Below are 15,323 nucleotides of genomic sequence, written 5' to 3'. Positions count from 1 at the left end.
TCTGTCAAATAAATGAATAAAAAAATCTTTAAAAAAAAAAAAGAAAAGAGTGTGAAAATGGCTCTGGTGAGAGGTAGAGGCAGCAGATGTGACACACCATGAAGATCCTTTGGGTGCTTGGTCTGGGGAATGGGTTCCATTTCAGCTGGGATGTCCTAGGGTTCTCTTAGGACCCACTCAGTTTGGGTGGAAGCATCAGCCTCCCATCTATCCCTTGGGGTCATTACTTTCTCTTCATTTGTCAAGAGGATTAACCACTGAAAAATGACTTTTGGTTGCTGAAGTTGTTTGTTGGGTCTCAGACCCTCTTATGCTTTGAACACATGCCTTTTTGCATTGGGTGGTTATTTCCTGATCAGAAAATCCACCCACCTATCAGCATCTGAATCAGTCCTTGATTGCTTTTTTTTAAAGAAGTTCCATCACAAATTATGCTCTTTCCATCAGGACTTCCTCTTAATGTAGGCCTGCGCTGTCCGGTATGATAGCCACTAGCCATCTGTGGCTATTTATATGTAAATTAATTGAAATTAAATAAAATTTAAAACAGCTGTAGTTCTGTAGTTGCACTTGCTACATTTCAAGTGCTTAAGAATCAACAATGGCTGGTGTCTACCCTATTGGACATTGAAGAATTAATAGGAAATTTTCATCATTGTAGATGTTCTATTAGACAGTGAGACTATAGACTCAGGCAGAGTTCAGATCTATAGTAGACACTGCCATAGTCTTTTTGAGAGGAAACATATTCAATACAGGAATTTAAGGCTTACAAAATCATGGCAAGTATTGGGAGAGAAGGTTGGACCTCTAGGAATGACTCCCAGAACAAGGCTGCAGAGCTGACCCATCAAGGGGACTGGGACTGTGGTATAATTAGGCAGCCGAGGAATCTGGAAGCCACTATACCAAGAGCTGGCTCCAGGGTCACACCACCTTATCGACGTTCCAGGCATCAGGAAAGCATCACCAGAGCCTTGTGAAATAGATGGCCTCCTCACCATACTTAGTTTCATTCGCTTCTTGGGTTGGCCAAACTCCATAGCCACATCAGGAAGTCCAGCTACGAGGGAGGTTGGAAATTAGAGTTTCTAGCTCTTTGGCATCTGCAGGACAGGCAGGGACAGCAGACGGAGGTTGGAATTGCTGCTGAGTTAGTCCACTGGTCTACCCCATCTGCCACATGAGGTTGAGCCAGAGCTGAAGCTTCTCTGAGTGAGCACCACTGGGCTTAAGACAGACAGGGCCTTGGGTATCTGAAAACCAGGAGACAGTATCTTCCCAGTTCGAGTTTCCCAGCTATCTCTGTAACACTCTAGATAGAGAAGATTAATGGCTTCCTGCTTTCTAGTCATTTGGTCTTTAATGGGCAGAGAAAGCATGGTTTCTGTTCCAGGTTTGCTGCTGCACTTTTAAAGAGAATGGAGGCCCCTGGTCCCTGTAGTGAGATGACAGACAGCAAGAGTGAAATGGGCTTCTGCAAAGGTCTCAGGTGACACCCTGGCCCGAGAGAAAGCATTTCCTTTGCCCTGGGGAGCTTGCTAAGTGAGAGGATGGTTAGGACTCAGGAGGAAATGCACTTTCTGTTCTCTCCCTGCCCAGTGTGAACTGCTGCTTCTTGCTCCATAAATCAGTCTGGGTTGCTGTTGTGTGTACTAAGTCTTGTCTTTAGCGGTGAGCTCCCTCGTGCACAGATGAAGGTGCTAAGGCTAAGAGGGAGGTTGTGCTGTCGAAGTTCATCTGCAGCACTGTGCTTTTCTCCTCACACGTGGCTAATTGGGGATCTCTATATGCCGGGAGTTTGGGCATCTCTAGTCAAGTGTTTGACTAGAACTCTGCCTATTTACATTAGAGGATGAGGGTTGGGGGTTGTGAGAAGGAATTATTTAAGCCTAAACCTGAGGTGAGAGAAGGAATCACCAAGCCAGAAGCATAAGGAATAACATTCTAGGTATGTACAAAGGTACTGTGGCATATAAGGAGGGAGCATTTTGGAGGAGTGAAATGAGGCCAGTATGTGAGGATTGCCTTGGACCAGGCTGAGAGGGGAATGAGATGAGCTCAGAGAAGCAGCTGGGGCCAACCTATGTGGGCTTCATAAGTCATGGCAACGAGTCTAGATTCTGAAGAGATTTATCTGGGAGAATGACAGGAGCTGATTTATGATTTATATTTTTAAAAGGTCACTCTGGTTGTTGCATGGAGATTGGATTGGGGACAAGCAAAGAGAGAGAGAAATGCCAGGGGGCTACTGCAGCCTTCTGGACAAGAAACAGATGGAAGCCTCGGCTAGGGGGTGGCTTGGGAGATGGAAGTCATGGCTCCCAAGCTCTGCCTTCAGAAATCCCAACAACTGGGTGCACCTGGGTGGCTCAGTGGGTTAAGCCTCTGCCTTCAGCTCAGGTCATGATCTCAGGGTTCTGGGATCGAGCCCTGCATCGGGCTCTCTGTTCAGTGGGGAGCGTGCTTACCCACCCCCCACCTGTCTGCCTCTCTGCCTACTTGTGATCTCTCTCTCTGTCAAATGAATAAATAAAATCTTTTTTTTTTCAAAGATTTTATTTATTCATTTGACAGACAGAGATCACAAGTAGGCAGAGAGGCAGGCAGAGAGAGAGAGAGGAAGGGAAGCAGGCTCCCTGCTGAGCAGAGAGCCTGATGTGGGGCTCTATCCCAGGATCCTGAGATCATGACCTGAGCCAAAGGCAGAGGCTTTAACCCACTGAGCCACCCAGGCACCCCTAAATAAATAAAATCTTAAAAAAAAAAAGAAAAAAAAAAGAAATCCCAACAACTATATCCAAGAATTAAGTGGAAGAACCTGAATAAGCTCGTGCTTTAGGGCATAGACGGGCTGACGCCATCAGTTTCTAGTGTTTACCTCTTATCAGCCTTCATCTTTATCATGACATCACCATACTGCTGCTGTTAGCAAATAGATATTGAACATCTTCTGCAATAAGGCCCTGGATCAGGTGTATGGATGGAGATGGATTAAAGGGAAAAAAAAATCCACTCTTTCATTCCTGAACACCTTCTGTGTCCCCAGCTCCACGGGGCTGGGGACTCCAAGGAAACATAAGCCACTGCCTCCTGACTTGGACTCTTTCCTTGGACCTTGCGGAGCAGACTGACCTGTGGCTGACCAGCCTGTGCAGGGGTCTTATCCTCATCCTGGTCCCTTGGAGAGGCAGCAGCCGCTGTGTGCGGGAGGAGGGAGCTGCTGCTGAAGTCAGGGGAGCTGGGCCATTTGACAAATGGGAATCATTTTCTTCTACGTGAGGGCAAGGTCGCCGCTGCGGGCACCCACCTGTTTGTGTGGGGCCTGATCTGCTGAGCTGCTGCTCTGGGGCTCATTCAGGGACAAGAACAACAGTAAAAATAGTTCAGGAAAGCAGGAGCCAGAGCAGGCTTAGAAGGTGGCATCTTTTCAGCTGTGGCAGCCAGGAGACAGAGCTTTGAATCAGCTTTATAATTTGAAAATTGGTCTCTTTGCATTGGGTGGTTATTTCGTGCTAACAAAAGCCATCAGGGACATGGTGCTGCTTGCCCTTCCTCCTTGGCACTGCTCTGGGTTCAAAAATGTTGAGCCTAAGGTGGTGATTTTCCATTCCTGGAATTCTTGGATGGTGGTGCCCCCTTCCTGAGTGGGAACCTGGAGATCCTGTGAGAGCCGTGGGTCTGGGTGGGGAGCCATACTAGAGGATGGGGGGACATTGCTAGGAGAAGGGGAGGCTAAGCTGGGCCCTAGTGGAGGCTAGCCAGAAGGAGCCACATCTGTCTCACCCGTATGTGGCTCTGTGTTTACTATGGCAGGGCCCGTAGTTAGCTCACATCGCCGTGATAGTGCTCAGAGCATCCAGGACCAAAATTTTGGAGGCTCTTTTTCTGTTCTTTGGCTTTTTGTTCTTTTCTTGTTCCTTTGGGGAGAGGTTGACATTCCGTTTTTCCCCATGGGCTTCTTCGTATGCGCTTTTTCCAGATGGTGTGCTCCTGCGAGGTCCTTGTGCTCTGGGAATGTAAATAAGGTCACCCACCATGCAGGGTGACCGAAGTTAGCCTGCCAGGACAAGGCTCTCAGAACCACATCTTGGCTCTGAGGAGCCCTGGTCACCTTGCTCCCCGTGTCACCCCCTTGGGGTGCATTGGATGTGAGTACAAAGATTGGAGTTTGAAGACAGTAATCAGCAGGAAGGGGTGGGGTGCCGTGGGCTTGTTGTAGAGGAGATTTGGGGTCTGGAGGGGCTGATGGTGGTGGGGTCTGCTGCTTTTACATAAAGTTAGTCTTGAGACTAACTTACGAGAAGTTAGTCTCAGAACTAAAATAGAATCGATAACGTGCTGCCCATACTGAGCAGCGAGGGAGTCTAGGAAGGAAAAATTATACATCACGGACTGAATGGACAAAATGAGAGTTCCAGCACTCCCAGCAAACCCAGTAAGACGTGAGATTAGGCCCCTGGTCACTGGTCACTGGTCTCTCCAACGCAGCCGGTAGAAACAAGGACACCTTCTACTTTCATTCATCCCAGAGGCACCCTGAGCATTAGTGAAAGGGCTGTTCACACAGTGGACTCCTTCCTGTGGAGATCACGCCAAACATCAAGGATGTTCTCAGGTCCAAAATGCAGCAGCCCCTTCAACCTCAAGGCCCGTAAACCCAGTAGGAGATGTGTGCTTTGCTTGTGGCCATGGACGTGAGCGCACACGTGTGTGTGCATGTGGGGCACAGGGCTGAGTTCTGAGGCGGCGGAGGATAGTCTAGCAGTGAACCACGAGTCCTGTACGTGCTGCAGAGCTCTTTCATTGTCTCACTTTGTGACCTTTAATGAGTCATACACTCCTTTGTTTTCTATGTGTTAAATGGAGATACAGATGCTTGCTGGTTACTGAAGCAGTTCTGAAGCTTCGGGTGCCTTTATTAATTCAGATACTGTCTTCGAATTCCTTCCTCTGGGGTATTATAAGAAACATGAAGGCCTCAGTCATATCGGGGTCTTCTTTGCTTTATGCTTAGGATCCACACAGTGAGTGCAGGGAGGGTAACGACAAGGTATGTGAGAGAGAGGACTTCTCGTAGCAAGTGTTGGGTTCTCCATGATCCTGACATTCTGGGTAAAATGCTTTACCTCCAGGGGTGCAGCAGCTGCCTGGAGCAGCTGGAGCAGAGGAAAGGGGAGGAGGATGGAATAGACGTGAGACAGGGGCCCGTGCCACATTGAGAATATAGCCATGAATTGAGTCTAGCAAAGAGGCAATTTTCCGGGCCCGGGGGAGTGGGGGCGGGGCTCTAATGCTACAGGGACCAGATGGCAATAGTGCAGGAGGGAACTGTCAGGGGACAGGAAGACAGTGGGCCAGCTGGTACTAAAGAAGACCTGATGTGCTCATCTTGGTATCACATAGGGCTGGTAAAGTCGTGGCATCTGTGATACCATTCCCTACCATTTGTACCCATGGCAGACATCACTAATCTATCATGACATACTTTCCTCTTATACATGGAGAAGTCTTAGAATCCTCTAGGGCCAGCATATTAGTCTGTCCTGTCAATCAGCTGGCACAAGAGTCGAAACTTATTTATTGTCTGTTGCGGGTGTGATGATAGAAAGGACATAGATTTTGGAATTCAGCAAAAATGACAGTCCAGACAGGTACAAGCTTTGTAGCATTGAACAAGCACATTCTTCAGGTCTTTTTTGGTTGCGAAGGACAGAAACCCAATTTGAGTTAGCCTAAGCTAGGTTACTTAAGTAATATAACCAGAAAGCTCAGGGTATGGCTAGATCAGGAGCCCGATGAGGTTGCTGGGGTCCATCTCTAGGACAGAGTGTCTCTGCGTCCTGTCTGGCTAAGCCAGGTCATTGCTGATGCCCGGTGGAGGACAACAGGGCTGGTGGTGGAGGTGATGGTGTCTAGACAGGTCACAAGGGGAGCAAAAGTCATCTTGAAGATCAAACATAGAAGGATGGATCCAAGATAAGGGTGGGGAGGGGTGGCTGGGAGAGGTGTCAGGTGTTCATCTGAATAACAGTGAGCTGCAGCAAGGAGAGAGATGGGCTCCCCTAGGCAGTTTGTTCTGGGCCCAGCAGTTTCCCTGCAAGAGCCTTGTGTACACAGAGCAGAGGGGAGGGTCATTGTGGGGAGCCTTGGAAGCGACATACCTGCTCCAGCCATGGTTCTCTGGGCAACTGATGTGGCATCAGATGCCAGACTCTCTGCCCACACTGTCACCCCGTTCTCTGCTGCTTCTCTTGATCCTGCTGCACCTGACCAGGTGACAAGTCTCAATGTCGTGCCTCTGTTCTGGGGTACTGCCTGGGCCCAGGCTGAGCTGATCATGGGTAAACCTTGGAAGATCTAAGGTGAGGCATCCAGCTGATCCGACGGGGGAGGGCCCACCAAGTGGGCAGTCTTTTTTTTTTTTTAAGATTTTATTTATTTATTTGACAGACAAAGATCACAAGTAGGCAGAGAGGCAGGCAGAGAGAGAGGAGGAAGCAGGCTCCCTGGCTGAGCAGAGAGCCCGATGTGGGGCTTGATCCCAGGACCCTGGGATCATGACCTGAGCCGAAGGCAGAGGCTTTAACCCACTGAGCCACCCAGGCATCCCCCAAGTGGGCAGTCTTAGAGGCCGTCCTGAAGGCTTCAGTTGCCCTTACACCAGAGAAGTGTGAATGCCTCTACTCTGGATTTTATTGGTTCCCAAACAGGGTTCCTCCCTGTGTCCCCTCTACCCTACCCTGTCAATCCCAGCCATGCACAGCTCCCTTTCCCCGATATCGAATGCTATATGATGAATCACTCCAAAACAAAGTGCTTGTAGTAGTAAGCACCTCGCTGCCTCCCACAGTTTCTAGGGGTCAGGAATTGCTCAAGGCTCTCGCATGAGGTTGCGGTCAGATGGTGAGTGGAGCAGCTGGGGAGTGGCTGGGAGTCTCTCCCTGCACATGGGCTCTCTGTGTTGGCTAGTTTGGGCTTTCTCACCCCATGGCAGCCTCAGAGCGTGCACAGCGTTGTTTTGAAAGGCACAGACTGTCATTTCTTATGTACTTTATTGGTGGGATGGTCACCAAAGACCAACCCCATTTCAGGAGGAAGGGACATAGATCCTCTTTCCTAATGGGAGGAATGTCAAAGGATTTACTGACATAATGTAAAACCATCACAGCCCTCAGCCCGCTCCTAGTCAACCAACACTCATTGCCCAGATGGGTTTGAGGTACCTGGAGGTGACCTAACTTTGGTCCAATGCCTTCATTTCATTATACTATTTTTATTTTTGGAACTTGGGTGCAGAGACTTGAATGAATTACAATTTTCCATTGTATCATATTAAATGCATATCCCTTATTTCTGTGTGTTCTTACAAATGTGATCGACAGATCACTTTGCATATGTACTGTTTTCCGTGTCCTCCTTTTCCCACTTGCTCCGTTCTTCCAGGTCCATACATGTGCCATGCATGTATGCTATAATGCATACATCTCCTCTGTCTGGTCGCCTAACATGAGTCAGTGAGACTGGAGAGGAGGAGCGACATGCCCAAGGTCACACAGCCGAACTGGGACAAGAATAGTTTTCCTGACTCTTGTTTTCCAGCAGCACACACTCATGTTTGCGTGGTCCGCCTCCCAGGCCCTCGCAATAGTTCGAAATAAGATTTTTTTTTTTTTTTTTAATTGAGAGTCTGGGTTCCTTTTCCAAACTCTCCTGTTTTCTCCCTAGTAACTGCCATCCTCTGTCTTCTGCTCCTGCAGGTTCCAACTATGGGAGCCCGCGCCCAGCTCATGCCAACATGAACGCCAATGCTGCTGCGGGGCTCGCCCCTGAGCACATCCCTACGCCGGGGGCTGCCTTGTCCTGGCAGGCGGCCATTGATGCGGCCCGGCAGGCCAAGCTAATGGGCAGCGCCGGCAACGCAACCATCTCCACGGTCAGCTCCACGCAGCGGAAGCGGCAGCAGTATGGGAAGCCCAAGAAGCAGGGCAGCACGACGGCCACGCGCCCGCCCCGCGCCCTGCTCTGCCTGACTCTGAAGAACCCCATCAGGAGGGCGTGCATCAGCATCGTCGAATGGAAATATCCTTTGTGCTTGGGCCTGGGCGGGCTGCCCCCGGGAGCCCCAGAGGGGCCAGCCCCATGATTGCTCCTTGACCCACTGCATCTGTGTCCCTGGGGCGCTGTGTAAACGCAGTTTTTTCAGTGCTGCCCAAGACTCAATGAATCAGAATGTCTGGAGATAGGGCCCAGGGATCTGCTGGAGTGACAAGCAGGGTCTTTTTTCCTCATATATATTTTTTTTTTCATCCCAAAAGCCGCATTTGAGAAAGCAATCCTGAGAGGTTATGAGATATCATCTAACATAGCTGAGCCTGTCCCGTGATCCGCCGGTGTGGTGGGTGAATAGCGGTCACGTGCTGCTTACCCCCTAGGCTTCTTTGCCTCCTGTGTCATGGGCCTGGTGTAGTTTTGTGACCTCCGCTCTCTGTAGGAGGAGGGAGCCCGAGAAATGCGAGAGGGCAGTGGTCAGTGACCCACCCTGGCTCTTGGTTCAAGGCCTAGGAGCAGGTGTTCTCAAACTTGGCTGCACATTGGCATGTCTGGAAAGTTGTAAGAAAACACAGGTGCCTGAGCCCCACCCAGGCATATACGAAAGTTCTCCAGGTCATTCTCCCGGGCAGCCAAAGTGGAGAGCACTGGCCTGCAGTTTCAAACGCAGGTCCACTTTGCATGTCTACCCGGTGAGTGGGCCCTTCTGAGAAAATGACTTTGAAGGGCCAGGCTCTCACTATGGAATTACAGGCCCCTTAACATCATGGGAATTGTGGGGTGGTGGAGATGGAAAGGATCTTCAAGGTCAGTAGGTCTAGCCCTGACTTGGCCCAGTGATGACATTGGGCCCCACATGGTCATACGGTTAGTGACAGATGGGACTAGAACTCTGGGACTTAGTGTTGGGCATTTTCATAATAAGAATTCATTCAGGCGGGTTATCATGTCTCCTGGGGCTCAGGATGGGAGGGTTCTATGTTATCCATGAGCTTCCATGGAAAGATTGAAGAGCTTTAGTAGGTTGAAAGGCCAAAGAAGATGGCTCAGGAGGGAAGAGTTTCTGTTTAGCAAGAAACGTCAGTTCTGTAAATGTTTGAAGCCCTCAACTCAAAAGGTAACTTTAAGAGAAGGCAGCATAAGCCACGTGGTGGCTGGAGAGCTGGCCGTCTGTCCTGAGTGGCTAGGCAGGCTTCCTGTTCCCAGAGGACCGGGTGAGAGGCCCGGCTCAGAGGCCCGGCTCTGGGCAGCCCCAGCATGATGCTGTCACAACGGCTCCATCAGAACCATGCAGTGGGAGAGCTGGGGCCCATGTGGGTCAGGTTTCCCCAAAGGGGAGGGCACTGAGGCCTGGAGAAGCTGAAAATCTGGCCCAGATCACACAGCCTGCAACTCACAGAGCTGGGTTTTAAATCCAGGTTCTCCAAGTCCCCAGTCCATGCATGTGCCCCTCCCCATGCACCCACAGCACAGAGGAGACGTACTAGGGTACATGTTCAGGGGACACTGTCCAGCCCACAGGGATGTGGAGGGACCTGGATCTGGGGCCTGGGCCACGCCCCATCATGGTGCTGCCCCCTGTATTCTGAGTGGTCACAGGTCATTGGAATCTCCAGAGCTTCCATTTCCTCATCTCCAGTGGCAGAAACCAGCAAGGGCGGCAGGGTCTGTGCCTGTGGGAGCCTGCTCAGAAAAACACGTCAGGGGATGTGTTCCGTGCGTGTGAGTTAACTTCATCAGCTCTGATTTCCCCTCCTGGGATGGACAGCTCCCTTAGAGGCAGCCCTCTGTGCAGAATGGAGCAGCAGGTGGTGATTTACTGGCCTGGGAGGAAGTGAAGAGGGGAGAGAGCAGCACACAGGGCAGGAGGGGGAGTATGGGAGAGCGGGGGCTTTGTAATAGTGGTGTCTGGGGCACTGTCCATGGAGTCACAGAGCCACAGGGGGCCCAAGGCAGGGACTTGTGAAAGGTCTGTTGACCAAGTCAGCAGCAGTGTTAGCCAGGCTGTGCCACCCCAACTGGGGGAATGTGCCCTCCCCTCCTGCAGGAAAGGAAGCAGGCCCAGCTTCCACAGCGCTAGTGGATGGCGTTCCCACATTGCCCTGGAAGGATAGCTGGACAGGTCAGGAGGTGGTCTGGTGTACTCGCCTGTCTGCGATCCTGGAAAGAGTGGAGAACAATGCTGTCATTAAGAAGGAAAGACAGTTTAAAAAATGCTCTGGCTGTCACAGGGTGACACAGTACGTTTCCAGGTTTTACCTGGCTTCTCTTCCACTTTGCAGCTCGTGGCTTTTCTTATCTGCCTGATTGGTTTCTTTATACATTATCGTCTCCAGCAGTAGCCAGGGACTTTTAGCATAAGGTGATGGATGGGTCGCCTGGATTAGGGGAAGGTGTAGAAGTGATTATGTAAGAAACACCCAAGCTTAGCCGCCACTCACTTTGGTGGAAGGAAGGAGTTGACATTTGAGGACAGGTGCATGAGGTCTGACTCAGTTGAACCAATGTGCTGTAGCCCTGGTGGGGGGGGGGGCACAAGGGACCAGACGACGGGAATGAAACCGACCAGCCCCTGGACAGAATGGGACTTTCGTAAACAGGTGGGGAATTGGCTAGGAGGGAAGAAGTTTTATGGTAGGAGTTTCGTGGTAGGAGGTCTAAAGTATGAACTTTCTAAAAATGCTTCAGAGTGACATCAGGAGAGATCAGCTTAGAGATCAGTGAGGAGTAAGTCGTCCTTGCAAACTCCAACTTCAGAACCAGACTTCCTAGGTTTGAATCCCATCCTACCACAAGCTATGTGACGTTGGGCAAGTTAGCGTTTCACCTCTCTGTCTCCTCCGTTAGAAACGGGGATGGTAACTGCACGTTCAGTTCGGGGGTTTGCGCGGAACAGAGCAGGGCCCAGCACCACACAGTGGTGTCAGCCACTGTCCCACCTGCTGTTGTCACCGTCTTCAACACCACCAGCATCCTTACTGGTTCCTTGGTCAACTCAAGGGGCAGCATGGCCTATTGGAGAAGATGGGTCAGTAGGTCTGGTTCTGGCCCTGGCCCTGCTACTGGTCAGCGTGGAACCTGGGAGAGGTTATTTTGTTTTCTGTATCTGTCAAGTAGGGGGTTAGACTGCACGTCATCTTCCTGATATCAGGGCACACACAGAAAATGACAGCCTTCATGAGGTGTGCTAGTAAATGGACCCCCGGCTACACCTGTGCGGCCGAGGGGGCTCCATGACCAGCACAGCGGCTAAAGCCATGACCAATGTGCCTTCCAGGCCCAGAGTTGCCCTGTTAACGTAGGTCAGAGGCTATTCACGGTGGGGGAGTGAACGCTGGACTCTGTGCTCAGGGTTCTAGGTGTGACTGGGAAGTACCCGCTGTGGGGTTTCAGGAAAGTTTCTCAGGCTCTCTGGGCCTCAGAGGTTTGGACGAGATGATCTCTAAGGTCTCTCTCCCTGCTTCAGTTCATTAACTTCGTGAATACAGATTTCCCTAGGAGAGGAAGTTGTTCCCTTCTTCTAGAGATTTCCATCCTCTTTCCCTTCCTTATCTTGTTGGGCTCCATGGACAAGGCCGAAAACAGGGCAGTGCTGGGGAATATGGGGTCCAAAGACCATGAACTGGCCTTCCCTTGAAGCTTCCCCTCTCTGGTCCTCAGCTGTAGGTGCAGGGTGGAGGGACCAGTATCATATTAACTCCTCTTTCCCTGGAGAATGGGTTCTGTCCAATATTTTGATAAAGAAATCTGGGCCCAAGAGCCTCACAAAGTGCATGGCTGTTAGTGAGTGAAGTTGGCTCGTCCCTCCAGATCCCAGCACACTCCAACAGAAGTCAAGAACATAAGGATAGAACATAAGGCTTGGCCCCTGAAGGTGGAGCCTCCACAGACTGAAGAGGGTTGGAGGAAAGATGGTGTCCCTGCCCTGAAGGACAGGACATAGGCTGCCACGCTCTTGAGGGTCCAGAGCGTCTAGGCGTCGTCAGGTTCCATGGAAGGTGTCAGGAAATAAAGTAGGAGAAAAGAATAACCACTCCCAACTTCATATTAAAAGCTCAAAAGTAAATCTCCGAATTTCAAAGGAAAATCTTAACGTCAAGTCTGCCTCAATTCTGTCTCACCTCTCCCACCCCCCAGCTCAAGTCCCCCCCAGGGCGGGGGCAGCATGGAAACCACAAGAGAAGGGGTGTCGGGGGGACTGCCCGTCCCGACCGGAGCAGACCCTGCTCTGTAGAAGCAACCCCAAGCACACACGGGGGAAAATGAAGTCCAATGCCATCTAAATAAATAAAAGAAGAAGAAAAAAAGTTTTTAGAAATCTGTGTTTACTCTGGCACGCGACTGGCCTCCACTACTTTTGACATATTAGGAAAAATTTTGGCGGGGACCCATTAGAAGCACTTAAAAAGGCATATGTTTCTTTTCAGAATACAAGGGGCTTGGAATGTATTGTTAAAACAAAATTCTTAGGAATCTTTGATTCATTTAAAAATATATGTATGTGTATGTTTGTTTCACTGTGCTTTCCGCAGCATTGACTTCCTTAACTCTCTTCCTCAGACCATTTGAAATAATTATTTTACTGACTATTTTTGCCAATTGTGTGGCCTTAGCGATCTATATTCCCTTTCCAGAAGACGACTCCAACGCCACCAATTCCAACCTGGTAAGTCGACTATCCCGTCTCTCTCTGCTTTTCTCCCTCGGTGGAGGACCGAGCTCGGATCACACGGATTCCAGGTGGAATGTGGGGAGAAGTGAGATGTGCGTGCGACACGTGCAGGGGTGCTGCCAACCTCAGAGCTCAAGTGCTATTGCTGTCTATTCAGATCAGCACCTGTCTTATCACAGCCCATTTTCAGGAAGAATATTTCAATTAGGTGGTGGTGAGCTGTGTGTGTGTGTGTGTGTGTGTGTGTGTGTGTGTGTGCGTGTCTGTGTGTGTCGAAGGCTACAAGATGTGCTGCCTAAGTTGCACGTGCAGGAGTTTGCAGAAGCAAGCTTTTGTTCTTGGATCATTTTTGTATTTATTTTGAGCGATGGTGTCCTGTTGGTAGGGTTTGCTCAGGTGATCTGTAGTATCACTGCGCAAGAAGCAATTTCTAGGAAGCTTTTAGGAAAGTTTCCTGTTGCAGCCAAGATGCATTATTTAGTTGACGAGGTTTTATTTTCTTGGGAAAGACGGCTTTCCGTTTGGATTGTTGGGAATCCAGTGCTGCTGGCAGTTCGGGGTTAGAATTTGTCCATGGAAAAAGCGTGGAGTGTGTTTACTTTTGGCCGAGCGTGAAGTCATTACAGAGGCCTTTGCTCCGTCTGGGCATGGGAGGAAAAGAGTTCTGGAATGCAGCTGGCAAAATCGGGGCAGTCCGGGATGCCTCTGCCACAGGCCATAGGAAAAGCCTGTCTCTCTTGCCCTCTCCTGCAGACACCATAACTTTTCCCCTGATTCCCACCAAATGCATCTTTCCCCATCATCAGCACCTTCCTCTAATTAGCGAGATGGGACTGTCTGATGAGATCATTCTGAAAAGAAGCAGGAGGGTTACCAAATTCTCCTTTCCCTTGTTGCTGGCTCTGGATGGCGTTCTTCTGCTTCTTAACCTTCGACATTTTTCTTTAGTCCCCTCAGCATCTGAATTGGAGGCACATTTTCAACTCCTCTGCTGCATTCCCCAGTCAGTTAGGCCTGGCTCCACACCAAGTAAGGTAGTGTGGCTCGGCTGGGGCGGCGTGTCAGGGACAGGTTCCAGAGCTGGCCCGGGAGCTCCAAGGGATGACACGGCCAGAGTCAGCAGGCGGAGCCCTTGCTGCCGTCCTCATGGCCTTCTGAGGCGTGACCTTGTCTCTTAACAGGCAAGAAATCTTTCCTGTGTCAGAATAAGTACAAGCAAAAGTGTCTCCCGAATGGCCCTTCAAGGAGGAGCACCTTCCATGGGCTGTCCTTCTCTGCATGTCCACCCCCTCTCCCAGCCTCCTGAAACCCCCGCAGCTTCGCACTTAATCTGCAACTTAAAAAAAAAAAGACTCTGTGTCTTGTTCTGAAGACGGTGAGGCTTTGGGTGGACTCCAGGCAACAGCAGTGGGGAAGGTGGACAGAGAGTTTTAGGGGGTTTGCCTTTAGTCTCTGCCTCAGCCCCTCTGGCCCAGCTCCCTGGGGGATTAGCAGCAGTGGGGGGCAGGGGAGGCGCTGCTCAGAGAGGGCAGCCTGTGCTGGCTGCATCTGGGGCTGGGAAGCTCGCACTTGGTGGGGGCGGCCCGGCTGGGGAGACCATGAGGGGCTGTGTTGGACCTAGTCCAGAGCTAGGGAGGAGGTTGCCAGGTACAGAGACTGTTGGAGGGGCAGTGGATTTTTAAAATCCCACCGCAGAGTGATGGAGGTGTTCTGAAGCTGGGTGCGCAGCTGTGTGACTGCATTAAAAATCCTGGCATCATATACTTAACAAGGGGTGACTTTTATGGTATGTCAATTATACCTCCGTAAAGCTGTATTTAAAAAAAAGAGTAACACCGGCATGAAAACCAGGGCCTCACAAGACCTCCCAGTCAGTGCCTTGTTGCTCTTTTCTTCCTTACAAATGAGGGGGGAGGTTACATAGGTGGAGGGAGAGAGGGGATGGGGACAGCTAGCGAACTTTGTCGTGAAGTTACTAGGAATTTGGGGCATGTGGAACAGAGGGTGCAAGGTTGGAAAGGGGCTTCTCATTGCTAGAGTAGTTCCTTGTTCTTTCAAGTCACAGCTTGGCCAGTGACTTACTAAGGGAAGGAAGTGTGCTCATGTTTCCTTTATCCCCAGTCCAAACACACACAGACACCCAGACACACATGAGGGCACAGGAACGTACAGACACACACACACACACACACACACGGATACACGTGCAGATATGCACGCACAGATACACATATACAGAGAGACACAGACATACATACACAGACACATTAACACACATAGACACACACAGACACATACAGAGACACATGCAGACACACGTAGAAATACACACACAGACATGTATACACACAGACACACATAGACACAGACATAGACAGACATAGACACACACAGACACACAAACATACACATATGCACAGATACACAGAAACACATACATGCATACGTAGACATACACGGACATACACACGGGCACACACAAAGACATAGGCACATGCTTCCCTAATTCTGCTCTATCCGAGCTTCCTTTAATATATATGTAATTTTAAAATTTTAATCTTGACATGTTTTTTCAGGAAGAGTACGCATTTGCTACTTC

General features: G+C 50.2%; 1 protein-coding gene across 42 annotated transcripts in view; it reads left to right on the top strand.

Moving 5' to 3' along the window:
- Nucleotides 1–15,323, top strand: part of CACNA1C (calcium voltage-gated channel subunit alpha1 C) — a 735,566-nt gene that overhangs the window by 145,545 nt on the left and 574,698 nt on the right. For all 42 annotated transcript variants that reach the window (XM_047742048.1, XM_047742037.1, XM_047742034.1 and 39 more), the window contains exons 2-3: nucleotides 7,761–8,082; nucleotides 12,613–12,718. In XM_047742048.1, coding sequence (XP_047598004.1) covers nucleotides 7,761–8,082; nucleotides 12,613–12,718 — 428 coding nt within the window. The remainder of the gene's footprint in view (nucleotides 1–7,760; nucleotides 8,083–12,612; nucleotides 12,719–15,323) is intronic.

Source organism: Lutra lutra, chromosome 8, assembly GCF_902655055.1.
Source record: "Lutra lutra chromosome 8, mLutLut1.2, whole genome shotgun sequence".
Classification (NCBI taxonomy): domain Eukaryota; kingdom Metazoa; phylum Chordata; class Mammalia; order Carnivora; family Mustelidae; genus Lutra; species Lutra lutra.
Note: the sequence above shows the minus strand (reverse complement) of the source record. Positions and strands in the feature narration are given on the sequence as shown.